This window comes from Neofelis nebulosa, chromosome 1, assembly GCF_028018385.1.
Source record: "Neofelis nebulosa isolate mNeoNeb1 chromosome 1, mNeoNeb1.pri, whole genome shotgun sequence".
Lineage (NCBI taxonomy): Eukaryota > Metazoa > Chordata > Mammalia > Carnivora > Felidae > Neofelis > Neofelis nebulosa.
This window is the reverse complement of record NC_080782.1, coordinates 115,687,261-115,715,099: the sequence shown is the minus strand read 5'-3', so window position 1 is coordinate 115,715,099 and position 27,839 is coordinate 115,687,261. Positions and strand designations below refer to the sequence as shown.

Below are 27,839 nucleotides of genomic sequence, written 5' to 3'. Positions count from 1 at the left end.
TTGGGCCCCAAAATAGGGCTCACACTTAAGGACAATGATGGGCCTGGTATCTGGTTATATGACCACATCCAAAGATGCTGGTAATGTCACCTTAGAAAGAAGATCTTGGTGTTGGGCTGTGAAGCTCTGTGTTAACAGCATGTTTATATCTTATATAACATGTTTATAATACATATATACACATGATTATAATCTGTTCAATATTGAGTGCAATCAAATCTGTAAGGCACATTCATCATACTGTTGAGCATATACAGTTGAGAGAAACAAGGAATTCACTGCTTGATAGAATTAGAATCCCCAAAATAACTTTCCAAGAGGATTCTAATAAGATTGTATTTAATAGGAATAAACACAGGGCAATGTATCCTATTTTTAAAACACTCAGTTGGACTTATTGAAGGGTGGCTGACTTTACAGTTATTGTTGCTCAAAACCCCCTCAGCATACAGGTGACCTTAACCTGAGCATTCTCTAGGGATCAGCTCTTCTCCACTTTTGGACCATGGGGTGATTCAGTGGAGTTGACAACATCCCTGATCAGGGGCAGAACACATGACCTGGAAATAAGTCACTCAGCACCAGCATTATCGGGCCACAGAGATTGTTGGTTCAGGAACGTGACCCAATCAGAGGCCATGGATGGCAATATGCTTTGATCAGAATTGCTGGGAGCAATACTGTTGCTTTATTCCACCACCCATGAACTTGTGAGAGACTGGGAGGCATCTTATGGGTGTAGAGACTATCTAAGAATAAAGAAAACACAAGGAGCAAAGCAGAGTTCTACAAAAAGAAGGAAATAATTGAGACCTGGTGACATCATTTGAACTCCTGAATCAAGCCACACTTCAAGTCCCCACCATTAAATTTAAATGTGCCAATAAATTCTTTTTTTGTTTGTCAGTTTGCATAGTTTGTGTATTTGCTTTTTCCTTTTAATCACTAAAGAATTCTAAGAGCTAAAAAGGTTTTAGCAGTGGCACATCAGTTAAGAACTTAGGGGTTTAGCTTCATAGTTTGCTTTGTAGGAATGAACAGTGTGATGAACTAGTAGGAGCTTTGGCTGTATTATTAATCGTTTAGCAAACAGATTGAAGGAGGTGATAGGCTTTTCTGTTCTTAACTGGTCAGTGTCATGTTGAGATCTATGGCCTGTGTGGATTAAATGGGCTATTAGTGGTTGGAGAACATTCAGAGTGACCAGAATGGGGTATGTATGGATTTCATTCATGTCACTTGAGGAACAATTGAAGAAATAGATGTCTTTACACCAGAGATTATTCCAATGGGTCATGATAGCAGCCTTCAGATATTTGAAGATTTTTTTAATTAAAAAATTGTGGTGAAAAATATGTAACAAAGAATTTACCATTTCAATGTTTTTTGTTTGTTTGTTTTGAGAGAGAGAGAGAGAGAGAGATTGAGAGAGAGAGAGAGAGAGAGAGAAGGAGAGAAGCGGAGCTCACCTGATGTGGGACTCGAACTCAGAACAGTGAAATCATGACTGAGTCAAAATCAGAGGCTCAACTGACGGAGCCACCCAGGTACCCTCCATTTCAACCCTTTTTAAGTGTGCAGTTCAGGGTCATTATGTACATTCACAGTGTTGTGCAACCATCACCATCAATCATTTCCAGAACTCTTTTCATCTTCCAGAATTCAAACTCTGTACCCATTAAAATAGTAACTCCTGACTCATCTCTCATACCAGCCCCTGTAAACTACCATTCCACTTTTACCATTCACTTTCTGTGAATGTGACTACTCTAGGAATCTCATACAAGTGGAATTGACAGTGTTTGTGCTTTTGTGACTCGCTTATTTTACTTAGCATAATGTCCCAAGGTTGATCCATGTTGTAGCATGTGTCATAATTTCCTTCTTTTTCAAGGTTGAATAATATTCTATTATATGTTTAGACCACATGTAGTTTATTAATTTATCCACTGATGGATATTTGGGCTGTTTCTACCTTTTGACTATTGCAAATAATGTTATCATGAATATGCTTATTCAAATATCTCTTTGAAACCCTGATTTCAATTCTTTTGGGTATAAACTTAAAAGTGTAGTTGCTGGATCATATGATAATTTTATTAAACAATTTTTAAGAACTGTCATAATGTTTCCCACAGTGGCTGCACCATTTTATATTCCTGCCAACACCACAGAAGGTTTCTAATATTCCTATGATCTTACTGACACTTGTTATTTCCTGTTATCGTTTGATGTGTTTGTTTTAATAGTACATAGTCTAATGGTTGTGAGGTGATATCTCATGATTTTGATTTGCATGTCCCAATTATTAGTCACTTTGAATATCTTTTCATGTACTTATTGGCTATCTGTATATCTTCCTTGGAGAAATATCTCCTTAAGTCCTTTGTCCATTTTTTAATCAGGTTGTTTGTGTTTTGGTGTTGTTATAAAAATTCTTTATACATTCTGGATATTAACCCCTTATCAATTTATGATTTACATATATCTTCTCTCATTCTGTGGATTGCCTTTTCATTCTGCCGATCATGTCCCTTGATACGCAAAAGCTTTTAACTCTGATGTAGTTCAACTTGTCTACTTTTTCTTTTGTTGTCTATACATTTGTCATCATATCCAAGAAATCACTGTCAAATTTAATGTCACAGAGCTTTTCCCCTATAATTTTTTCTAAGATTTTTATAGTTTTAGATCTTATGTTTGTATCTTTCATCAATTTTGAGTTAATTTTTGTATATGGTGTTAAGGTAAGGGTCTGATTTTTCTTCTTTTACATATGACTATCCAATTATTCCAGCACTATTCTTCCCCATTGAATGGTCATGGCACCCTTGTTGAAAATCAGTTGATTTATATGTCTGGGATTATTTTTAGGCTCACAGTTCTGTTACATGGATCTATATGCCTGACTTTATGTTAGTACTACAGAGTTTTGATTACTGTAGCTTTGTAGTATATTTTGAAATCTGGAAGTGTTGAAACCTCCAACTTTATTTTTCTTTTGTAAGATTATTTTGGCTGTTTGGGACTCCTTGAGATTCCACATGGCTTTTTAGGATTGATTTTTCTGTTTCTACAAAAATAGAAAAAAATTTTTGACTGAAGGTCACAAAACCATTTATATGCAGAAGATCTACGTAAACAATAAATTCTTCTTTCTCTTCTTTCCTTATCTAATATTTTTCTATCTAGTATAATTGGAATTTTGATCAAGATTGCATTGAATCTGTGGATTTCTTTGGGTAGCACTGATATCTCAACAATATTATCTTCTAATCCATGAAATGCAGGATGTCTTCCCATTTATTAGTGTCTTCTTTAATTCCTTTCAGCAATGTTTTGTAGTTTTCAGTGTGTAAGTCTTTAGCATCCTTGGTTAAGTGTATTCCTAAATATTTTATTTTATTTTTTGATGCTGTTGTAAATAGAGTTGTTTTTCAAACAAGTTGTTTTCTTTTTTTTTAATTTGCATCCAAATTAGTTAGCATATAGTGCAGCAATGATTTCAGGAGTAGATTCCTTAATGCCCCTTATCCGTTTAGCCCTTCCCCCCTCCCACAACCCCTCCAGTAACCCTCTGTTTGTTCTCCATATTTATGAGTCTCTTATGATTTGTCCCCCTCCCTGTTCTTATATTATTTTTGTTTCCCTTCCCTTATGTTCATCTGTTTTGTCTCTTAAAGTCCTCATATGAGTGAAGTCATATGATATTTATCTTTCTCTGACTAATTTCACTTAGCATAATACCCTCCAGTTCCATCCACATAGTTGCAAGTGGTGAGATTTCATTCTTTTTGATTGCCGACTAACACTCCATTCTCTCTCTCTCTCTCTCTCTCTCTCTCTCTATATATATATATATATATATATATATATACCACATCTTCTTTATCCATTCATCCATCGATGGATATTTGGGCTCTTTCCATACCTTGGCTATGGTTGATAGTGCTGCTATAAACATTGGGGTGCATTTGCCCCTTCAAAACAGCACACCCGTATCCCTTGGATAAATATCTCATAGTGCAATTGCTAGGTCGTAGGGTAGTTCTATTTTTAATTTTTTGAGGAACCTCCATACTGTTTTCCAGAGTGGCTGCACCAGCTTGCATTCCCATCAAACAAGTTTTTAAGCAAAGAATTTTATGGTTAAATTGTTTCATGGAACCCCAGCAGTTAGAAATAGCAGTGAGTGACAATGACAGAGAAAAGGGTATTTTAAATGTTAAAGCACTGTAAAAATATTATGGGCCACCTCAAGAGGTAGTGAGTTTCCTGACACTGAAGATGGCCAATGCTGGCTGGATAGCCACCAAAGAAGTGTACTGTAGAAGGAATTCAGCAGCATGAGGCATAGCACAAGGGAACAGGAAGATGTATGAGGCAGAAGAAAACCTACTTCAGAGTTCCTTCTAGGCTTGAGTTGTCATACTCAACCACTGAGCCATTAAGAAACAGGAAATGAAGGGGTTTCTGCAGAGGATGTGTAGAAATAGCCAATTTAAGTTGTGGTCAATGAAAATAATTAGCTGTAAACTTAAGACTATACAAAGAAATCCTGTGAAAATGAGAAAGGGTGATGTAGAAATAGTAAGTATAAGGAGAAGGATGAATGATGGTCCTTAATGAATCTAAAAGAGAAGAAATTTTTTTTCTACTGAAGGTCACAAAACCATTTATATGCAGAAGATCTAAATAAACCAGCAATACATGAACTCTTTCTTCTTTCCTTCCTTCTTGGCTTACCTGTTTATCGATGTATCTATCATCTACCTATTTTTCTACCTAGTATCATCTAACTACATCCAGCACATGGTTTGAATGGGTCTTGCATCTCTAATTGTGTGAAAGTAAAACAGACAGACTTATGTATGGGTGCATAAAGAGAAATTCCAGAATTCACACAGAGGGGGAGAGACTGAAAGTAGATAAAATGGAAAAGAGACAAATAGGAAGAAAGAAGCATGTGAATAGATGTAGATTATGTTTTATAAAAAGGATATTGTTGTATACGTATAAACATGAAATACGGAAGATTGGAAGAATATGCATCAAAAAGACAACAGAGATCATGTCTTGGATATTCTTTAGAAATTTCTATATTTTCCAAATTCTCTAGATGAGTTTATGTTTTTAAAAATTATTGAAGTAAGTCAAGTCTTTTCCTTAACTGCTGAGGGGTATGTCTTATAAGCTTTACACGTGCTACTACTGGGGCACCTGGGTGGCTCAGTCAATTAAGCATCTGACTTTGGCTTAGGTCAGGATCTCACTGCTCATGAGTTCGAGCTCCGTGTTGGGCTCTGTGCTTACAGCTTGCAGCTCTGAGCCTGCTTTGGATTCTGTATCTCTGCCTCTCCCCACTCACTTGCTCATGTGTTCTCTCTCTCTCAAATATAAACAAACATTAAAAAAATACTTTAATAACATGATATTACTAAATGGGTAAACAGAGCCTAGTTATGTATATAACTGAGAAAACAAGTCCTGGATATTCGACAAAGTACTGAAAAAGAAAAAAATATATATGTCTTTTTCTAATTCTGCCCTTTACAAATACCCTAGATTTAAAAAACAGGTACAGGGGCACCTGGGTGCAGTTGGTTAAGCATCTGAATTCGGCTCAGGTCATGATCTCATAGTTTGTGAGTTTGAGCCCCACATGGGACTCCGCACTGGCAGTGCGGAGCATGCTTGGGATTCTTGCTCTCTCCTCTCTCTCGGTCCCTCCCCTGCCTGTGCTCAATCTCTCTCTCTAAAAATAAATAAATAAATAAATACATAAATAAATAAATAAAACCAGATACATATTTTAAAATTGTATCAATTTTTACCTAAAAACTGGAAGGATAGGCATTCTTATAATCATCTATTTCCCTTATTTTTCATGGTTAAAAACGCTGAAAGTTTTCTGGAGGTATCACAAATTGTCTACCTAATCTTAAGTGCCTATCTTTTTAATAGTGGCACTTGTTGTGTTTCTTTGAATCTCAGACATATGACAGGCTACTAGAAATGTTTGGGATTAGAGGACCTTCCTCAGAATTTCTCAGATTTACACAAATGTAGGCCCCTTTTCTAGTTCTGTCCTTGAGTTATTATGGAGGAGTTTCTTGGGAAAGCCATTGCCTGCATCAGTTACTGGCTTATTTTATTGAAATTTACCTAGAGGTCAGTTTGACACTTGATCTGCTTAAGCTGTGACCGTTTTGTGGAAGAGTCAGGTCAATGTGAAAATAGAATAGGTATTGCAGTTTCAAGAGTCTAAAGAATGGTCTTGAGAGGCTTTCTTCACTTCATTCTATCCTGAGGATGCTTGGGTGGATCACCCACTCTAGAATCACCATGAAGTCTAGATCCAACAGAGGACTTTGTAGATCTTTCTTAAACTGTTCCTTGCAGTGGAATCGATTGCCTGTGAGGAATTGAAGTTTAATCACTCATCCATTTACTCAACATCTACCCTTAGGCTAGTGAAATTGCTGGGACAAAGGTTGTAGAGTCTCTGTGTTTAAGAAAGACACACCCTAGTGGGAATACAAATGTGCAATTGACAACAGAAATATACCAGTGCTATGGCAGGATGAAGAATCACTTAAATGAATAGTTTCTTGGGCATTCTCCTAATTCAGATCCCTCTCTCCTCCTGCAGGATTATCCTGGGTGTTTTAGGGATAGTAGAGAAATTGCATTTTGGGAGCTGCCTGGAATGACTTATTCATAAAGTGGTGAGGCCTTTCTAATTTTAGGAAGGATGCCAGGCCTACACTGTATCCTGATGGCTCCATGTGACAATGTTGCCACCCACTGGTGATGAAGAGTCTCTGTGGGCCTTGACCTGGTCCCTGAACTAGAATGGTGTCAGTCCTGCTGGACAGAATTAAAAGTCAGTCTGGAAGTCTTTGGAAGTACAGAAACAAGTTTAAAATCATTGATACATGGAATTGAAACAGAAGTAGTTTCATACAACTCATTATATATGTCATGTGACACACTGCATACTTACTTGGAGGCAACATAGAAAAACCATAAGGTCATAGACCCAACCTCCAGAGTTTGAACCCTAGCACTGCCACTTACCTGCTGGCTGTGTGACCTTGGGTGCAGTGCTAAACATCTCTATTCTTATTCTTCACTTGTCAAATGGGTGAGAAAGTAATTACCTGGTAAGGCTGTCTGGAGAGCTAAATAAGTTAATCCATGTAAGGTGCTTATAGTAAAGCCTGCACAGAGTAAGCACTGAAACCATGTCAATTATTATTAATATTAATTCTTTAGTGTAGCTAGTACTCTCTGTCTTCTATGTCCTTAATGACACCCTTTGCATTGCTGGGCAGGCTACAGAGATCTTGTGAGCTGAAACATTTTGGTATTTCTCCCGTTTTTTCCTCCAGTCCCTCAGGGTGTATTGGCTGAAGCTTTAACAGTGTTTTATAAAGTACCAGTCATATGAAAGGAGGAAAAAGAGTTTCTTTCTAACATTTTAAAGAGAAGAAATCTCCAAATTTTCTGCATATGCCAGCTGAGAGAACAAGTACTCAAAGCAACTTTCATGCCCTGGGAGTAGAAAAGGAGATTTCATTCTGTGGGGAGGAAGTCTTGCAACAATATTATCTCTAGGGTAAATATCTGGCCACCATCAGACCTTTCTTAATAACTAGATTTGTGATGTAGCACATGTTGTGTTTCTTTGAATCTCAGCTGCACTGTGTTCCTCGGGGTGCTTCTTCTGACCTGTGAATGTCATTCCACAGTTGGCATTTCTATTGGACCTGGGGTCGTGGTAAGGTGGGGTCTGGGGGCACTGGAAAATGGAATTTGCTATTTTAAGGAGCATGTCTGTGTTGAACTTCAATAGTGATGCCTCTCTAGAATGTATTTTCGTAGAATGAACTTTCATTTTAATAATACTAATTCTTAAGAAGAACTGAATTTTCAATGCATAGGGCTTTGAGTATCCGTTCAATGAATGGATTGATTGAGTGATTTAGCATGCATTTTCAATGGGGTTTCTCAGCCACTGGAGTCTTGTGGACATCTTGATGTTAAAATACTGTGCCAGTAAGTTCTCTGGCAATTAGGCAGGTATAAATTTTAAATGAATTTTATGAAGGACTGTGCTAGCTTAGTTGGCCTTTGGAAATTGCAAAGGAAGCCAAGTGTTGTTATTCAACCACCCTTCCTTCAATACCCCTAACTCTTTTGTAGATCAAATACATCCCTCAACCTATCTTTTTCACTTTCCAAAAATGGGAGGTGTATACATCAAGTATTTGTCATCTTACCTGGGGACTCTGGGAGGTGAGGAATTGGCGAAAAGTCAGAGTCTGTTAGCTGAGGGAAGACATGAGCACCATTTTCAAATACTGGAAAACTGGAAGAGGATTTAGATTTGTTTTCTGTGGATGCACAGGGAGAACTAGTGGTGGGTAGTTTCTGGTGAGTAGAAATTGACCTAATTGAGACTTCAAATAACTAGAGCTATTCAAAACTAGAAGAGCTTATCTTGCGAGCTAGTGTGCTTCTCATCACTACCCAAGTTTAAGTGGGTTCTGACCAACAAAGCTTGGGATGCTGTTAATTAGATACCTGTGCTGAATAGAATGTTGGCCGCTAAGGTTCCTTTCATGATTGAGGTTCTACATGTCTTTCTCACTTCTGTGGAGAACCAAATAGCAAATCACCTACTGTTGATGAATAATGACTATTGGGCTGGAAGGGGTTTGGAGAAGGAGGTCTTCCTTGGGTCCTCTAAAAGACATTTTTCAAGTGGCCCTCTACTGTAGCCACTTAAAAAATGCTCCTAGTGCCTTGATTTCCTGAAAACAGTTTAAGAAAACAAATTTAGTTTGTCTGTTCCAGCGTCAGAGATTGAACAAGTCTGTCACTCTGTAGTCCCTTTGCTTTGCATTGTTCCTGAAGCCTTGTTGCAGACACATTCTGTCAGCTGGTCTTCCATGGATGTCCTTGTTGTCTTGACTTCTCTTTCTCCCTCTTTATCAATAGTTAATTCAGATTGGACACGATCTCTTACTTATTTAAATTTTCTTTAAATTTGAACTGACCCTGAAAATTTCTACACTTGCTTTCTGTCCACAGTCACAAATTGACAATAAGTTCCTGAATGGCTGTCTCATGTGTTTTTAAAGATGTCTGTTCCTGCCATGGTTTCGTTGTTGTGTAATAAAAGGCAGAGCATAAAACCAAACCTAGTGAATAATCACTCTTTATATGTCTGTACTAGAATTTTGGTAGTATAGTTTTACCTTTATTATAGGAGAAAAAAATCTCTAACATTAGATAGTAGAAGCTAGAGTAGTGTTGGATGTATTGTAGATACTTGATAATTATGTGTTTATATGATTGCATCAGCATATTCTTTTCCATTTGGCAAGTTGAACAGAGTGCATATAAGAACTGAAGTCTCATTTTTCATAATCCTTGGGAAGAGAGTTATGAAAAGTAGTGAAAGAAGGAGTCTTCTCCTTTAAATAATTTTGTAAGGCTTATCACTAGGATTTTAAGTGGAGTTAAATGAACAGCTTCTGTCAACTATCAAATATTATAGATGTATGGTTAAAGTAAGGCTGGTTTATACTGTATTATCAGAACTTTATACATTTAATATTATGAGATCTAAAACAGTGGCAACAGAAATGACCTCTCAGTAACTAAGAGATGTGAATTCTCACTTAAATCTGAATCTCATAAAGAATCCTCTTTTTGAACAATGAGCATATTATCCAAGTGTGTTACTGTGAACCTATTTGGGTTCAGCTGCCTATTTTGTGAAATTAGAGGTTGACTATATCCTTGGATCTCAACACTGGCTAAACATTAGAGTCACCTCGGGAGCTTAAAAAAAAAACCCTGATGTTCAAATGCTATCCCCAGATATTTTGATTCAATTGATCTATCATTTTATGTTATTTTATTTATAATATTCTCTTGCTTTGTAAAAACTACAAAATACAGATGAAAAGAAGAAAATACATCCTCAAAGATAATCACCATTAAGATGTTGATGTGCTGTATGTAGTTAACTTATGCGACACAATGGGCTTCCTTCCCACCTCTTCTTTCCTGGAACCTCTGTTCCTCTACCTGCCTGTATAATGTAATGAGGGGGTATGGAGAAATGCTAGCAAGAGCAGAAGCCTGTGAGCCTGAAGGATCTGGTTGCTTCAGAATGAGAAATTGTGAGAGCCTCTGACCTTTCCATCTTCTCCTTCAAAATCTCAACCGTCTCTTGCTCCCCATTCTGCACTCAAAATGGGTATGACTGAAAATGAGTGGTAACCCAACTCATAGGCTATATAAATGAGAGGGCAGACTCCTGAGGAGCAAGCAAAGGGGATAAAAGATCCAAAAAGTTGTGAGGCCAGGAGGCAAAAAAACCAGGAGGGACAAAGTCCTAGAAGGTGCTATAGCACCCTGAGGTACTAAGCCTCAGGGATAAGGACAGTGACTTTCATGCCTGTGGCTGCTGGTGGGACAGGACTAGCTGGCCAAGCTAGCCATACAACTCTTTAATCTCTCACACTGTGATCTTTCCATGGTTGGAATACAATGATAGAACCTGAAAAAAAATGACTAAAAGATTTTCTAAGACAGTGTGAGTTTGGCTAACAATAAGGGCATTTTGTTACTTATTTACTAAGTGAATCTCTGTCTCCCCTTCCCCACCCCAATTCCCCTTCCGCAATAAGACACCGGGTCAAGGGTCTATTTTAAGAGGTCTGTATTAAGAGTATCTAACAACTGGTTTATCAGAGCCTCCATCAGAATGGAAGCAAGCCTAACAGCTGGAGTGGGATCTATAACTTTTTAGCTGCTAAATTGTGGGTAATGTGTTTGTGTTCCTAGGGAATGATTGGTACAGAAGGATGGATGGTCCCTATTGATCAGAGGGCACAGAGGTATTTTAATATTGTAACAAAATCAATGACTAACAGTCCTGAGCATAGTCCTGCACTTACACATATCTATTCATTATTAAATGAGATTATGCTATACATGTAATTTTTATTTTTGCCCCTTTTCATTTAATATTTGATCATAAATGTTTTCCCATGTCCTAAGGCAAGATTTTAAAATGTTATTTATAAAATGTGGCATAAATCCCATTGACTCAACTTAGCCATAATTGATTTGATCCTTTTATTATCACAGGACATTTAAATTTTTTCTTTTTGGAGAATCAAAGGTTCTGTAGCTATTCCAAATAATGCCATAATATTCTTGCTTATATATCTTTTTCCACGTCTTTGATTATTTGCTGTGGACATATTCCTAGAAGTGAACGTGGGAGTCAATTCATTGACTCTTTGTTAAATTGGCCTCCCCAAGCAGGCTTTGACAGCACACCACTTCATCTTTCTTTTTAAAAAATTTTCTTTTAACGTTTATTTATTTTTTGAGACAGAGAGAGACAGAGCATGAACGAGGGAGGGGCAGAGAGAGAGGGAGACACAGAATCGGAAGCAGGCTCCAGGCTCTGAGCCATCAGCCCAGAGCCCAACGCGGGGCTCGAACCCACGGACTGCGAGATGGTGACCTGAGTTGAAGTCAGACGCTTAACCGACTGAGCCAGCCAGGCGCCCCACTTCATCTTTCTTAATGATAGTGTACATTATTATTTAAAAAAAATGAATGTTGATGTGAAAGATGGAAAATAATATATAATTTTCAATGGCCATTTATTTACTCTTCCTGAGAGGAAGTTTTTTCATATGTTTATGGCCATTTTATCATTTAATGGTGTCCTTATATCTTATTATTTCAAGGCATTTATCTTTATCTAATTAATTTGCAATACTTTTATATACAGTAAGTACACTAGCTTTTCACCTGTTACCTATGCTTCAGTTATTTTCCCTGTTTGCCACTTAAGTTCTCAGGTGCTTTGTTGGTTCTTGAAAAATACATCTTCAAAATTCATGGATATTGCATTTTAAAAATTTATTTCATTGCTTTTATGATTAGAGAGGTCAGAAGTTGTGGGACCTTAGACTTATATGTATGTTAACAGTTAACACTTAACTATAATTAATATGGAATTTCTAAACTTTATTTTTGTATACTACAATGTTTTCCCAAAGAGTCAATTATTGGATAATTTTCCGTTTCCTTCCTAATTTGTAATGGCAACCTTATCATATACTAAATCATTATTAACTCCTTACAGGAGGCTCTTCCTACCTTCCATTAACTGCAACTGTGGCTTGGAAAGCAGAACCCTAGAACTGCCCTCTCTGCAGTGGTGCACACATGAACTTGGGGAGATAGCCAAGGTGCACCTCAGGCACATTCCAAAGAGTCCTGTGGTCAGTCTGCAGTCAAAGTTCTTAGCTTTTTTATGTTTCTAGCAGAGTTTTGAATTCTAGAAATTTTGGTAGCTTATTCGGAGGAACTGAAAAACTCAGAACACCCCTAGAGTTAGTGAAAACTATTATACGACCACTTCTACAGCATAACAATGTCTCCAGTCACTATGATAGTATCCACTGTTATTGTGCTCTTCATATCTCTGTCACCCTCTGAAGAACAATCATAATGATGGTTAACAGTAACATTATGCTTATTATGCACCAGGCACTGCACTAAACCCTTTCTGTAAATCAACTCATTTAATTTTCACCTTATGAACTAGGTACTACAAATTATTCCCATTTACAGATGGGGAAACTGAGGCTTAGGGCAGGAAAGTGACTTACCCAAAGGCACCTAGGTAGCTGGTGAAACTCAGAAAAGGCTGCAGGCTATCAGGCCTCAGATTCCACCCTGTGACCCATGTGGACTATTATGACTATTATATATAACTGCCCTTTCACTCAGGAGGCAGAGCTCTCACATATTCCAGTGAACTTGTGACCTTTCTCTGGTGCTGGATGGTCATTCCACATTCCATTCTTTCTAACAGAGCCTGCACCTGGCTCTCCACTCTGCTGCACAAGCTGTGTGCCTCAGCATTGTGCCTGACAGATGTCACCATTCTGCAGTTTATACTCATTTGTAGCAAAAGTACAATTTACACATTTGCTGAAAATTGGAAATGTTATCTGTGAAGAGCTGTTTGTACACCAGGGAGACAATTAAAGTTAGCGGTAATAGTATAAAGATTCTAAAGTTAGGTTGACTGAATTCTTTTAATATATTAAGATAAATATGACAAAGGAACAAATAATTCTCATACTGATGCACAGAAAAGTGATTGAAAGTTTTCTAATCGCTTTTCTTTTTTAGCAACATTTATTTTTTAAGTAGTCTCTACACTCAACGTGGGGCTCGAATTTACAAACCCAAGATCAAGAGTTGGATGCTCTATCAACTGGACCAGTCAGGCACCCCCCTGATTTATTTTTTAAGGCCAGCATAAACTGGTAAAACACACAGACACACAGACACACACAGACACACACAGACACACACAGACACAGAGAAGCACCTACAGAATAATTTAATTTGTGAGTACATAAGTACATTTATTTCTAATCAACTCCAAACATCATATATAATAGCAAAACAATAGAGAAAGAAAGAAGACAAATTTTACCTAATGCAGTAAGTATGAAACAAAAAAAAAGATACAACAATCACAAAGGGAGAGCAAAATTATCATAATTTTAATAACAGCTAACTTTTACAGATGACTAATGTTCCATATACTGTTCTAAGACTTTCTTTTTTTTTTTAATTTTTTAATGTTTATTTAATTTTGAGAGAGAGAGAGAGAGAGAGAGAGAGAGCAGGAGCGGAGAAAGGCCAGGGAGAGAGAGAGAGACACGGAATCCGAAGCAGGCTCCAGGCTCTGAGCTGTCAGCACAGAGTGCCACGCGGTGCTTGAACCCATGAACTGTGACATCATGACCTGAGCTGAAGTCAGAGCTTAACCGACTGAACCACACAGCCACCCTTACTGTCCTAAGAGTTTCATTTGAATTCAGCTATTTATTTGCTTCAACAATTCCATGAAGTACACAGTATATTTATCCCAATTTACAGATGAAGAAATTGAAGCATAGAGAAGAGGTTAATAATTTCCCCACAGTTGCAAAGCTGTTAAGTGGCAGAGCAGGATTTGAAAACAGTCCATCTAGTTTCAACCTCTGCACAAGGATGGCACAAGAAAATTAGTGACAAAACAACAGAAGTAATAAGATTTGATTAAGTTAGTGAGGTTTAAAAATAAATATAAATTTGTAATAAATTTATAATAAAATAATTTATAATAATTTACAAATAAAAATTTATAATAAAATAATATAAGCAGGAAATGACTCCTCCTTACACTGAAAACAAAAAAATTCCCAGGAGTAAATATTCAGAATCCAGTTGAGGAGAACTTACAGAATTTTGCTGAATGATGTAACAGAAGAATTGAATTGATAGAGATACATGCCATATTCCCAGATAGGACAACTAAATAGTATAATAAATTTTAATTATTACACAGATTCATTTGTAAATTTAAAGTCATTTCAGTAAAAGTTTCAATAGTTTTTTGGGGCACTGGGTGTCTCAGTCAGTTAAGCATCTGACTCTTAGCTTTGGTTCAGGTCATGATATTAGGCTTTGTGGGTTCGAGCACCGCATCAGGCTCTGTGCTGGCAGTATGGCAACCTGCTCGGGATTCTGTCTCTCTCCCTCTCTCTATCAGCCCCTCCTCCATTTGTACTGTCTTTATCTCTCTCAAAATAAATAAATAAACTTAAAAAAATTAAAAAAAAATTTTTTTTTACATTTATTTGTTTTTGAGAGACAGAGAGAGAGAGCACACAAGCAGGGGAGGGGCAGAGAGAGAGGGAGACACAGAATCTGAAGCAGGCTCCAGGCTCTGAGCTGTCAGCACAGAGCCCATCGCAGGGCTTGAACCCATGAACCATGAGAACATGACCTGAGCCCAAGTCGGACACTCAACCAACTGAGTTGCCCAGGCACCCCTTAAAAAAATTTTTTTTTAAGTTTCAATAGGTTTTTAGGGGATGGGGTTCAGGGAAATACTACTACTTTTCCTTTGTGAAAACAAATGGATAAGTTTATGCTTTAAAGAAGAAAAAGAGAATATATTTAACTATTTGCTTACCTATACATAGAATTTCTCTGGAAAAATACTTAAGTAACTGCTTAAATTGATTTGCTTCCAGCAAGGGGAATTGGATGGCTAGAGAGTTTGGCAGGGGTGGGAGATTTTTCATTGGATATTGTTTTATACCTTGAACATGTATGAATGTAATATCTTCCAAAAGCAAAAACAAACAAAAAAAAAGGTGGCTCAGTCAGTTAAGTGTCTGACTCTTGATTTTGGCTCATGTCATGATCGCACAGTTCATGAATCCAGCCCTGCATCTGGCTGTGTGCTGACAACATGGAGCCTGCTTGGGATTCTCTCTATCCCTCTTTCTCTGTCTCTGTTCCCCCACTCTCTCTCACTCTCTCAACAAATAAACATTTTTTTTTTAAAAGTCAACAAAAATGAGTAAGATTATCCAATAAAACTGAAAAAAAAGAAGAGTACTGAGGGAGTTTTGCTCTATCAAAGAGTAAAACATTATGAAACTATTAAACAAATGAGGCTCTGCCTCAAACCCAGATAGATTTTCTAGAACCGGGTAGAGAGCCCAGAAACCTGCCTGGCACCAGCATAGAGAGTGAATCTGACAGAGTGGCTTTTGAGCAAAGAGAAGAGTTTTATCTGGAAGGCAAGTCTTAGAGGATAGAACACCAGAAACAGAGGACAGGTAAAGTAGAAGTATTCCAAGCTATGTGAGCTTTCCTGGAGAATTCATTTCCTTCTTGGTTTTCCTGCCCAAGAAAATCTTGTCCCTTTCAATTTCCACAAAAAACAGTGGTGCTCTGCCACATATTCATTACCAAGGAGGAGTCAACTTGAAGGGTAAGAGGTTCTCTTGACCTGGGAAGACCAGTTGTCCATGTAACCTTAGGTGAGTCATTTGTAAGAACCATTAGCACTCACTGAGTGATTACTCTGGGCCATTAGTAGTTCCAACTGCTTTGTATGTATGACTTCGTTAAATCTTTATAACAATCCTTGTTGCAATCATCTTTAAAACAGTCCTATAACCAACACTAGCACTCACTGAATGATTACTATGAGCCAGGCATGGTTGCAGGTGCTTTGTATGTATTGAGTCAATCTATATAAGCAATCCTTTGTAGTAGCCTCATCTTAGTTTACAAGGCTTTACAAGGAAAGCGAGCTGTAGAGATGTTAGCTGGGTCACACACTAAGTGGTGGCACTGGCCTTGAGCCATTCAGTTTGGCTCCAGTGGCCATTACAACATTATACTGTATCCCCATCAATACCTCGATGTCTCAGTTTTCACATATAAAAAGTAAGGGAGTTGGATTAAACACTCACGGACGTTCCTTCTAATTCCAAAAAGTACTACTATTCTCAGTCATAACACTTCCAGGATCCATCCTGAAATTGGTTTCTGCTCTGACTGCCTGAAACCAGATGCCTGTGAGCCTATCTCTGCTCCTCTCTATATTCAGTGGTCATGCTGAGTCAGCCAAGTTATGGCCAAAACTCTAGAACACCATTTTTGGATGGCACTAAGTAATCAGAAGGATAAAAGTGTCAATTCAGATGAATTTCAGGTGTCCCTCTCACAGTTCTTAAAAATAAGATTTTTTTTTAAACAGCAGACTTGGGGTACCTGGGTAGCTGAGTCAGTTAAGCATCCGATTCTTGATTTTGGCTCAGGTCATGATCTCATGGTTCCTGAGATCTGAGCTCTGCGCTGACGGTATTGAGCCTGCTTGGGAGTCTCTCTATCTCTACCTCTCTTGCTCCCCCACCCCTGCTTGCACTCTCTCTCAAAATAAATAATAAACTTAAAAAAATAAAACCGCAGACTGTGTTTTGATTTACTGTGGTGAGTTGGAGAACAAAGAAATGGTGTCAAGGTTATTATCACAGCATAGGATATCAATGTTAAAATAATTCTTTTTTTCTTTTTATCAAATGCTGTTTATGTGTGACCTTGTTTATAGGGCTGGCCTCCCTGAACTGTCTTTTGGAGAAACATCAGGTTGCTGCCCAGAACAAACGTGCTGAATAGGAATATGATAAAGAATCTGGCTTCTGAAGCTTCTGTGATGGAACCCAAGCCCTGACTTTGCAAATGCTCAGCTTCTATCACATCAGCTTCACAGGTCACATTCCAGTGTAACCCAAACCTTTTAGCCACTGACCCCTCCTTCTAGGATGCTGGTGCTCTTCTCTCCTACAAAGGAAGTCTGCCATGGAGACTGAATCCATCACTACCTTGGAAGAGGTCAGGCTGTCACAGTGAGTAGAGCCCACTGGGCACAGTTCACTGCAACTGGAAGTTCAGCCTGGGGAACCACCTCAGTGGCTGTCAGCTCCCACCAGTCCTGCTTGAGGTGCCATTGCCTTTCTTTTCCTTCTCGTGCTAGGAGTCATGAAGGGGTAGGTGGGTGGGCTATCAGAACCTGCAAAGTATAACTTTTGGTAAAAAGGAGTGTGAGGGGGCTTGGGTGTCAGAAGCTGGAGTTAAAATGACAGTTTTGCCCTTGCTCTATGTGGCCTTGGGCAAGTCATGTAACCTCAGACAGTCTAGAGATGGAACATATCTCATAGGCTGTGTTGAGGATCAAGTGACATAATAGGATTGAAGAGTTTAGCACAGTGCCTGGCATGTGGGAGCTGCTTAATAAACCAGTTACTGCTCTTCTTGTGACCAGTTAATGATACTGGTTAATATTCTTGGCCTGATCTCCTCTATTTCCCTTTGAAATCTACTTCCCAGCCCTGGCATGGGGGGTGAGTTACAATGAGTCCATCTTGGTGGCTGAGAAGCTGGAGACAGGCTGGGCTCATAGACTGAAGAACAGAGCCATTTGCTAGTTATACAACATGCGTATTGCTAGAATACATTTTTTATGCTCAAATCCTTTTTGTATTGTTTGACTATTTTGAAAAATGTGGTATTGATTTCACAATAAGAAAGAAAACAGTATGTTAAAAAAAACATTGTAAGGACAGGTTGATAACTAATAAGTCAACACCATTCATCTCAAATTTGAAAAGATTTGAAATGATTTGAAAGATTTGAAATGAATTTGAAAAGATTTAAATGATACTGTGATAACCTGAGATGAAGACATCACCCATGTGGTACTCTGTCTGGGAATGTATATATCTAAATCTAGTCATGAGGGAGCAACAGACAAACCCAAAAGGAGGAACTCAGTATTAAAAGAGACAGAGAGAGGCTATAATTTCAAAATGTTGATGCCATAAAAGACAAAAAAACTGTGCAGAAATGTTCCAGAAGAAAAGTGAATAAAGACACATGACAACTAAATATAATACGTCATCCTAGACTGGATCAAGTACTGGAAGAAATGCTATGAAAGATGTTACTAGTTCACTAGACAAAATTGGAATGCAGACAGATTAGATAAAAGTACATACACACACACACATGCATATATAAACATATACATAGAGAGAGGCAGAGAGAGCGATGTGGGACATAGAGACACAGACAGAAGAAAGCCAACAAAAAGGCAAAAGGGGCAAAATATTAATGTCAGATGAATCTGAGTAAAAGATAGTCAAGTGTTCTTTTATGCCATTTTTACAAGATTTAAGTTTGAAATTATTTTCAAACAAAAAGTTTAAAAAGGATTAGCATGCTATTAAATATTTTACATGTGTATTTTAAAATTCTGAGGAACATTTAGAGATAGAAATACTTCCTGTGTGAAAGGAATCTTCCCTTTTCTTCCTCCTCAATAGAGTCAATAATAAAACTAGATTATCAATGCACAAATTACATTTTTAAAATTTTACAAAGAGAAAAACTAAAGACCCTTATTAAGCACACAAATCTATATATTAGTTCAAAGTTAGTGTTAGTTAAAACCACCATGATTTTCAGAGATAAATCAGAAAAGCTGAGATGTAGATCATTCTTGATATAAGTGGATTCTCAGAATCAGCAAGCATTTTGCACTGACTGACAGGCTTCCTTCCTGATAGTTACAAGTGCTAAACATGACTTCTGGTAGGATGGGGTCTTTCTGCAAGATGGTATATATCTCTACACATCTTTTACACCAATCTTGTATGTAAGTGCCTCTAGACCCTCTTCTTCTCACCTTGTCTCATATTTGGGGATGGGTAAGATGTTTGTTTCATACTTGTTTGGTAATAAAAATAGCTACATGCTTAGTAAATTTTCTTTCAGATTCCATTAAAATATCTTTGCATCCAAATAATTGCATCAAAGAGAAAATACATGAATATCATTACCCAACACAATTGCTTAATAGTTGCTAAGGAAATGTGGAGTTAATGGATAGAGATGGTAGGAAAAGCTCACTGTAGTGACCCAGCTGACTTTTGGACAAGGGGCTGGAAAAGAGGGTTTGCCTCCTGAAGTTGATCTGGCTAAGCTGTGGACATAACATTAGGGTTGATGCAGGAGACCTAAGGGACCAGTGTACCTTCATTCCCTGTGGCTACCACTCCTGGATGCTCCCTCTTGGGATGCATACTAGGGAAAAAGGCCCCATTCCCTAGGACAGTAGGGCTGTCCTGTGGCGGAGAATACTGAGGACACCACTCTCCTAATCCCCAACCCACTGAATCACTTGCATTTTCATGGCTGTCAAAGGCTGTGAATGGTAATTGTTTGGGTAAAATTAGTCAAGGGCTTTCCTCTAGCTAGGTTCACAAGAGGAGCTAGGAGTGGATGGGTTTGTCTCAATCTTTCCCAGGAGTTGGTTGATGGGAGGGAGGTTCCTGTGCCAAATTGACAGCAGTGAAGCAGAGAAGGGTGAGGGACAGGCTTCCAGAAACCTTGGTCTTGAGTGGGCCACAAGAGCAGAAAAAAGTCTTTCATCTCTGTTTCCCTCTGCTCCTCTTTCTTCACCAAATGAGGGAGAAGGCTAAACATTTCCCAGAGGCAACAGCAGTCTGCTTCTAAGCCTGTGGATTGGTGAGTTGCCAGCTAATCTTACTTTATCTGGACAATTAATCTGAAAATTAATCACAGAATTCCCCCTCAGTGTTCCTGGGTTTCATTCTAGGTACGCATTTAGGTTTTTTACCCTAAAATCATCAATTGGGCCAAAATCATTCCCTCTCTGTCTTGTCTCCTTTGCCTGCCTCTCTCTGCTCTCTTCCCAAACCTCTAAAAATGTGCTTATTCTTCCTTTGGAGGCATCTGGTTGTCATGCAGAATTTTCACTTTTGCTTTTTCAGCAAAGTGCAAATTTGTTACACTCTAAATTCTTTTTGTTTACTGCTTCCATTTTGGATGAAATGTTGGAAATTAAAACCCTCACATCTGTGTGTGGGAGCTTTAAAAATCCACAACACAATGGAAGAACAGCTTGATTGTGAAAATACACACTTCATTAATTTTAATTTTTTAAAGTTTATTTATTTATTTTGAGAGAGGGAGATAGAGCACGTGAGCCAGGGAGGGGCAGAGAGAGTGGGAGAGAGAAAGAATCCTAAGTAGGATCTACACTGTCAGCGCAGACCCCGATGTGGGGCTGGAATCCACAAACTGCAAGATCATGGCTTGAGCTGAAGTTAAGAGCCAGATGCTTAACTGACTGAGCCACCTAGGTGCCTCATTAATTTGAATTTTCATTAATCTCTTACTTCTTCATTAAAATTTGTGGTTGATGAAGGAAGATTACAGTTGTAGATAGAACATGGGTTTTGAAGTCAAGCAGCTTGAATCTCAGCATTGCCATTTTATATGTGGTAACCTTGGGTCAGTCATAACCTTTTAAAATTCCCTCATTGGTAAAAGGCGGGAACATGAGAGTGGGATAGATGTGAGGATTAAACAAGCTAGTCTATGTACAATCCATGGCACAGAGCCTGGCTTTGCTAAGTGCTCAATTGACATTTGTTCTCATCAAATGTAATCCATGTAAAATGCCTGCACAGAGTCTGCTCCAAATAGATGCCCTTTCTATCTTCCCTTCCAAATGTCAAATTTCTCTCTAGTTTCAATAAGAATGGGTTTTCCCAAAACCCTAGTCATAATACTTTCTGACAAGGGACTTGAGATTTGATTTCTGTTCATGCCACGTAACAGGCTGAATGGTGGCCCTGAAGATACATCCATATCGTAAATCCCTGAAACCTGTGAATTTTACCGTGTATGACAAAAGGGTGGATATCACCTCGTATGTCAAAAGATGTGATCAAGTTAAAAGACGTTGAGAGTAGAGATTTACCCTAGATTATGTGGGTAATCCATGCATTGTAACTATGAGAGAGAGGCAGAGGCATTTCTGAGACAGACACACACAGAGGACAAGGTGATGTGAAGACAGGGGTGTAGACTGGAGTGGAGGCCACGAGCAGCCAGAAGCTGGAAGAGGCGAGGAAGGATTCTTCCCTGGAGAGTCCAGAAGGAGCAGGTGCTGACATTTTGATCTCATACACTGGCCTCCAGAACTGTGAGACAATACACTTGTGTTGTTTTAAGCCACCCAGCTTGTGGTGCTTTGTCATGCAGCCCTAGGACACTACTGCAGTGATTCAATCTGCACTGGAGAGTTTGGCCCTCCTCTTGTTCTCTCAGCAACTCTATCAGTAAAGAGCCTGCAGGGTGGGCCATGCCCCCTCAGGTGCCCACAAACACAATGCTCATGAAACACAATTTCGTCTGGACCCTGGGCAGGGCAGGGTGTGGAGAGACCCTTGGGACCACTCATCCAGCTCCCATCGTCTCTGAGGCCTTAGGTTCCTCCTTTGGGCACAGCAAACCTTTTCTTTCCACAATTAGAGACAAAGCTTAAAATGCAAATATCTTCTGTTATATAACATCTCCACTGCAATAGGAAGCTTTGTGTTCCGTAGTAAATGATTTTACTACAGGTCCTTTCCTGCATGTGGGCTCTGACAGGGAAGACAGCCAGGAGGAACACGTGGGACCAGAAACAGTGTTGCTATGGTGAAAGCAAAAAGCACAAAGCAGGAGTGGAGAGCTCTGAAGACCCAGGCTTCCTGCATCACAATTTCAGAAAGCAAGCCAGAAACGACTCTCGTTCCCGTAGCCAGATAACTGGGTGTTTAAGCCTCCCAGCAACCCTGCACATTTCACAGACTAGGAGATTGATTTGCCCAGGTTCATGAAAATGGGAAGAAAACTGAGACATAACATGAGTAAGGGCCATATATATGTCCCCGAGCCCTTAGCATAAGGATGCCTTGTTACCTCTACTAAAGAGAAATCTAGAAAAATGCCACTGAAGGGATTCAGCCTTAACACATCCACATCATTTGACCCCTGAAGGTCATTCTGTGTCATATTTTTTTCAAGTGCATAATGCTAACCATTCCCTGTGAAACCATAAACCAGAGCTGTCTGAGCCCTGCAACCATTCCATAGCAGCTACTGGGGCCACAGACCACCCATGAAAAGAAGTTTCTCAATGTTCTGATGTCTGGATAGAGAATACCTGGGTCTCAGGCCCTTCTATGACTCACTAGCTGGGTGTTATTAGTACAAACAGGCCCCACCTTTTCACCTCTCTGTGCTTCCCTCTTCCCATCTGAGATGTTAGGCCAATGGGTTGGATGAATGATTCTCAAGCCTTGTTGTACGTGAGATCTTCCTGGGGAGCTTCCAGGCCTCCCCCCAACACTAATTATACTGGAGAACTAGGCATCAGCATTTTCCAAACCTGTCCATGTGATTCTTATGTGTGGTTGAGTGTGAGAACCAATAGATTACATGACTTCTGAGATCCTTCCAGATCATTTCTTTTCTCAACATTTCCATAGAAATCCAGGGCTACTAGAATTTTGATTCCCCAAATATTCAGAATTCATGGAAAGCCCTTGAATAAAGCCCACATTTGGGGAGAAAATCACTCTGCTGTGGTTTGCCCAACAATATACCATAATGGCATTTAAAAGCTATGTAATGGTCTAAACCATTATGGCCTTTCATGCTTTTAAGAGGATGGAAGGGTTAATGTGATAATAGAACTACTCAGGTATCATCTAATTAATTTTTATTTTAGGGGATTGCTCTAAATAGTACCCTGGAATACTGAAAAAAAAATTAATGTTTTCTAGTCAACTAGTATTAACTAAGCTCTTATTTGTTCTGAGGACTGCTAAATTCAAGCTGGAGGTAGAGAAGGGAAGAGACTTTCACATTTGAGGAACTCATAGTCCAAGGTAGCAATTAAAACAGGAATAACAAAGGCAGCCACAATTTTAAAGTACTTATGGCACATTAGGCAATGTGATTGGTGCTTTTTATGTATTATTTTATATTCTCACAACAGCCTTGCGAGGCAAACATTATTTCCTCCATTTTATTGCTGAGGAAAGTAAGGCCCAGAGAGGTTAGGTAACTTTCTAAGGTCACACAGCTAAGAAGTAGATCTGCTGTTCCAACCTATGCTATTTCAACCATACTTCAGCACCTCTAGAAAGGATTGAGAAATAGAAATAGAGATGGCAGGGAGAAGGTGAACTTTCATGAGGGAGTCAGGTGTGGGGTGGACGAAATGCTGTGAATTGCTCACATGAAAGGTGCTGTAAGAAAATAAATATGACAAATTAATGTGCTAACTAGTTAACTACATTTTGGGCTCAAGTCTGTAAGGGAACACAACACTGGAACAGATGAATTCATTATGAAGGGCCACCTCTTCACAGTCAATTCCAGCTTCCTCAGATTAGTCTCAAAAAAAAAATAAACTCATTGTGTTCCTCTTTGGATTGCATAGCTCAACAATGTCATTATTTAGCTAGTATGAGGTCTTTGGATTTAGGCAGACTTTCATTTTTGCTGATTGTCTTCAGTGATACAAAATGTACCAAGGGGAGGGGATGGTGGTAGGCACAGCTTTAACAATCATTTTCCCTATGGTGTTCATCATCAAACACCATGTGAACCAGCATATTCTGAAGGGACACACACATGCAATTCAAAATGAGTTAAGAAGTGGAGAACTATCTCTCTTTATATATACATATGTACATATAGTCACTCAGAGATCTAAAAGTAAATCTAATATTTGAGAAAGCACTGAGCTAAAATAATTCACCCATGAAACAGATACAGCTTGAAGGGTAATAAACACACTATGGCCTAGAGCAGGACAAGGGAAAAAGAAAGAAGCAATGGATTTTCTTAATGAGCTTTTACAAATCATCTTTTTCATGTTGGAGCCAAAACTAGGAGCAAATGACCAAAGAACTTTAGGGTCCTGAAGAATATTCACAGGCTACAAAAAATGGTTTAGATGTCAGATTTTTTTAAAATATTCTAAAAAATATTTATTACATTTACAGAGTGGAAATTTCCTATGCATATATAGAAAAGATGCATAATTACACAAAGGTATTATGTATATGTACACAGTTCATATGCAAAATGTATACACACAAACTGTACTGCTGAATACATGCTTTTTATGAGGATGGGGCTGATTCCATAGCAATCTTTTCATGTGGAAAATGACCTCCACTCGGCAAATTATGAATAGGAAAGATATATCCTGTCATTACAAATAACATAGTGTTAAATCACACCACAACCACGGATGAGATATTCTATCAACTATAGTACAAATCTAGGTAACATTTATTCCTAAAAGGAAATCAAGAAGTATCTATGGAACTGTGGCAATGAGATATTGAGTTAATAGAATGAAAAGAGACATGTGATTTGTTCTTTTTATATTAGTTACTATAGTATAGTTTTTAAAGATTTGAAAATAAACTAATGAGAATAAAGATGATCGTATCTGAAATAGCTGGTTGTGTTTGAAACCCAATTTTTAAAATTTGTACATAGGAATACTTAACAAGACAAACAGACCATAAGCTTATTTTTCTTTTCCAAATGCTTATCAAATAAGAAGTGAACATGTAAAACAGATTTGTTTTCTATGTGAAATCCTCTTTCATATTACACACACACACACACACACACTACTCTTTTCCCCCTCAGAATTGCAGAATCTCTACCACTGAACTAAAGATATGAAGAACCAAAGGAGGTATTAAAGCAGCATTTTTACCTTTTTGCTGGTCAAACACAGATGGAGTGCTGAAATCCATGGTTGCCTGTCTCATCATTTACCATCAGAATGGCAAAAAGCATCCAGGTTTCTAGAGAGAGAAAAAAAAAAAAACCCACCATCTCACATGTTACAGTCAACACATCAGTCAGATACAGCATCACTTGCCAAAACTCCTGTTTGAGAATTAAACGTGCATTAGAGCTGCAGGTTGTTGTCGAAGCAAATGATGGCAATAGGCAAATGTTATTCCTGTGATACCTGCCAGGAAAAGAGTTACTTCTTGTGGCTTCATTCATCAGCTATGCTTGTGGGTAATTATTATAGACCTTCCAACCCCCAACAAAAAAAACGAAAAAGCTCAAACTAAAAAAAATACAATTTGCAGGGGGCTACCTGCCTTGGATCTGAGCCAGGAAAACACTGGAGGTCAACGGAGCTTCAGCAGCTGGAATGTTGCTTTAAACCAAAAGAAATCTCAATGGGTGAGTGAGGATTCACAGGGCCAGACGGAGCATGTGCAGAGCTGCCAATGCAGTTGGATTCAGCTGTGTTCTTGGTGGAGTGAGAGCTGCATTTGGGTCATGTGAGCGGAGAGTGCCATCTCAATGGAATAGGACGTAAATAGTGTAGCAGGAAGCTGCTGGCCATGTGCTGTATGGAGTGGTTATCGGCTTTCATAGCTCATCTGCAGTCTCTCTTCGGCTTCATGCTCCAAATGACAGGGAGGATGAGGGGAAGCAAGTGGCGTTTGAAAGGTGAGATTTCAAGGCTCAGACACCCATGACAATGAAATTAAAACAGTCTGCAATCACAAGGGCGTTCAGTGCAGTATTATATGTGGTTGAAAAAACCCTGAAAATACCAGAATGTACACCATTGAGGAATAGTTGAACAAATGGTAGTAAATTCATACTCTACATTTAAAAACGTGAGAAAATCTCTCTATATATTCATCTGGTAGGAGGTCTCTAATCTATTGTTAAATGAAGAAAAAGCTTATATATTTCATTTGTTTACATTTTTATAAATACAATAACTACCCATTGTGTATGTAAATATATATATATATATATATATATATATATATATTCTAGGAAATATCAAGGAAGATGTAGAAAGATACACAACAAACCATTAATACTGGTTACCTCAGGGGATTGCAATTAAAGTAGTAGGTTTCTAACTCCATCTACCTTTGTATTTTTAGTCATATTATAATTAATGTCTATTATTTTATATTTGTCATTATAAATTGGATATAATTCAAAGCAAACTAACAAAGCTCTACACTCAAGTTAACCAGCCATATAGCAAATGCTGTCATCAAGGCTGTTGAAAATGGTAATAACTGTTTTCTTTTTAACTTTGTGTGAATGTGGAAATGAAAATAGAAGCCATTTTTCTTCATATATGACCACAACTTGTTTTGATAAGGACATATAATTTATGATATGTGTTCTTTCATAGAAAAACTACTTTGTTTTTAAAAATTTTGTTTGTTTGTTTGTTTGTTTGTTTGTTTGTTTTTGAGAGAGAGCAAGGGGATGGGGGAGAGGCAGAGAGAGGGAGTGAGAATCCCAAGCAGGCAAGTGGCCGTTACACAAGGCTCGATCCCACGAACTGTGAGATCATGACCTGAGCTAAAATCAAGAGTTGGATGCTTAACTGACTGAGCCACCCAAGCGCCCCAATAGAAAAGGTTCTTTCTTATCTCTTCCTTCTTATATTTTCTCACTGCCTCATCATTCATTTTCCATTAAACACATTGTCTGGTCTCAATTCCCTGTGACAATATTGCTACTCATTTACCTTTCCTATGTCAGTCCCTCTCCCCAAGATGCCCTGTGTTCTTTTTATTTAAAACACAGGCAGGAACTACTTCTTATAAATCATTATGCAAAATGTGCTCTATAGATAAGTCTCTCAAATTTCCCAATGCTGTGGGTTGTTTTTTTGTTTGTTTTTGTTGGTTGTTTTTTTGTTTTGTTTTTTTTTTTTTGCATTAGCCATGAAAGCCAAAGTGAGAAGGCTCAGTGGACTGGTGAAGAAAGTGACTCATACTAGCTAAGGAAAGCTGGCTCAAGCTTGCCTAAATGACCTACCTCGAATTTAGATTAACTTCCTTTTCATTCATTTGCTCATTGATTCATCAATTCCTATGGAAGGATTAGCGCACTCCGGTCATCTCTGTAGGTTCTGATGATGCAGGCATGAGCAAGGTCTCCACACTCAAACAACTTAACACTCTTGGGTGCATTATATTGTATCCACTCATTTCATGAAGCAGCAATATGAACTTTCTCCATATAAAATATGGTATATACTTTGTATATATATATACACATTATTCTTAAAAACAATTTTTTTAATGTTTATTTTTGAGACAGAGAATGAGTGGGGAAGGGGCAGAAAGAGAGGGGGACACAGAATCCAAAGCAGGCTCCAGGTTCAGAGCTGTCAGCACAGAGCCCAATGTGGGGCTCGAACCCACAGACTGTAAGATCATGACCTGAGCCAAAGTTGGACACCTAACCGACTGAGCCACCCAGACACCCCCATACACATTATTCTTAAAACAGTTTTCATGTTGCTTTGATCTTATAACTGGTACGTTTTAACACTCATTCACTTACATAAACATTTAGTGATTAGTGTGTACCAGGGACTCTTTGAATTTGAAATAGATCTCCTTTCACAAAGATGTCTGACCATTTAACATTCATTACCTTATCTGGAACTTAATCATAAATTACTGATATTTTGC

The 27,839-nt window shown here is 38.3% G+C and overlaps 1 protein-coding gene across 3 annotated transcripts in view; it reads right to left on the bottom strand.

The window, feature by feature from the left end:
* Positions 1-27,839, bottom strand: part of ANKRD55 (ankyrin repeat domain 55) — a 528,797-nt gene that overhangs the window by 71,082 nt on the left and 429,876 nt on the right. For all 3 annotated transcript variants that reach the window (XM_058732233.1, XM_058732216.1, XM_058732224.1), the window contains one exon: positions 25,073-25,163. In XM_058732233.1, coding sequence (XP_058588216.1) covers positions 25,073-25,130 — 58 coding nt within the window. In that variant the 5' untranslated portion in view covers positions 25,131-25,163. The remainder of the gene's footprint in view (positions 1-25,072; positions 25,164-27,839) is intronic.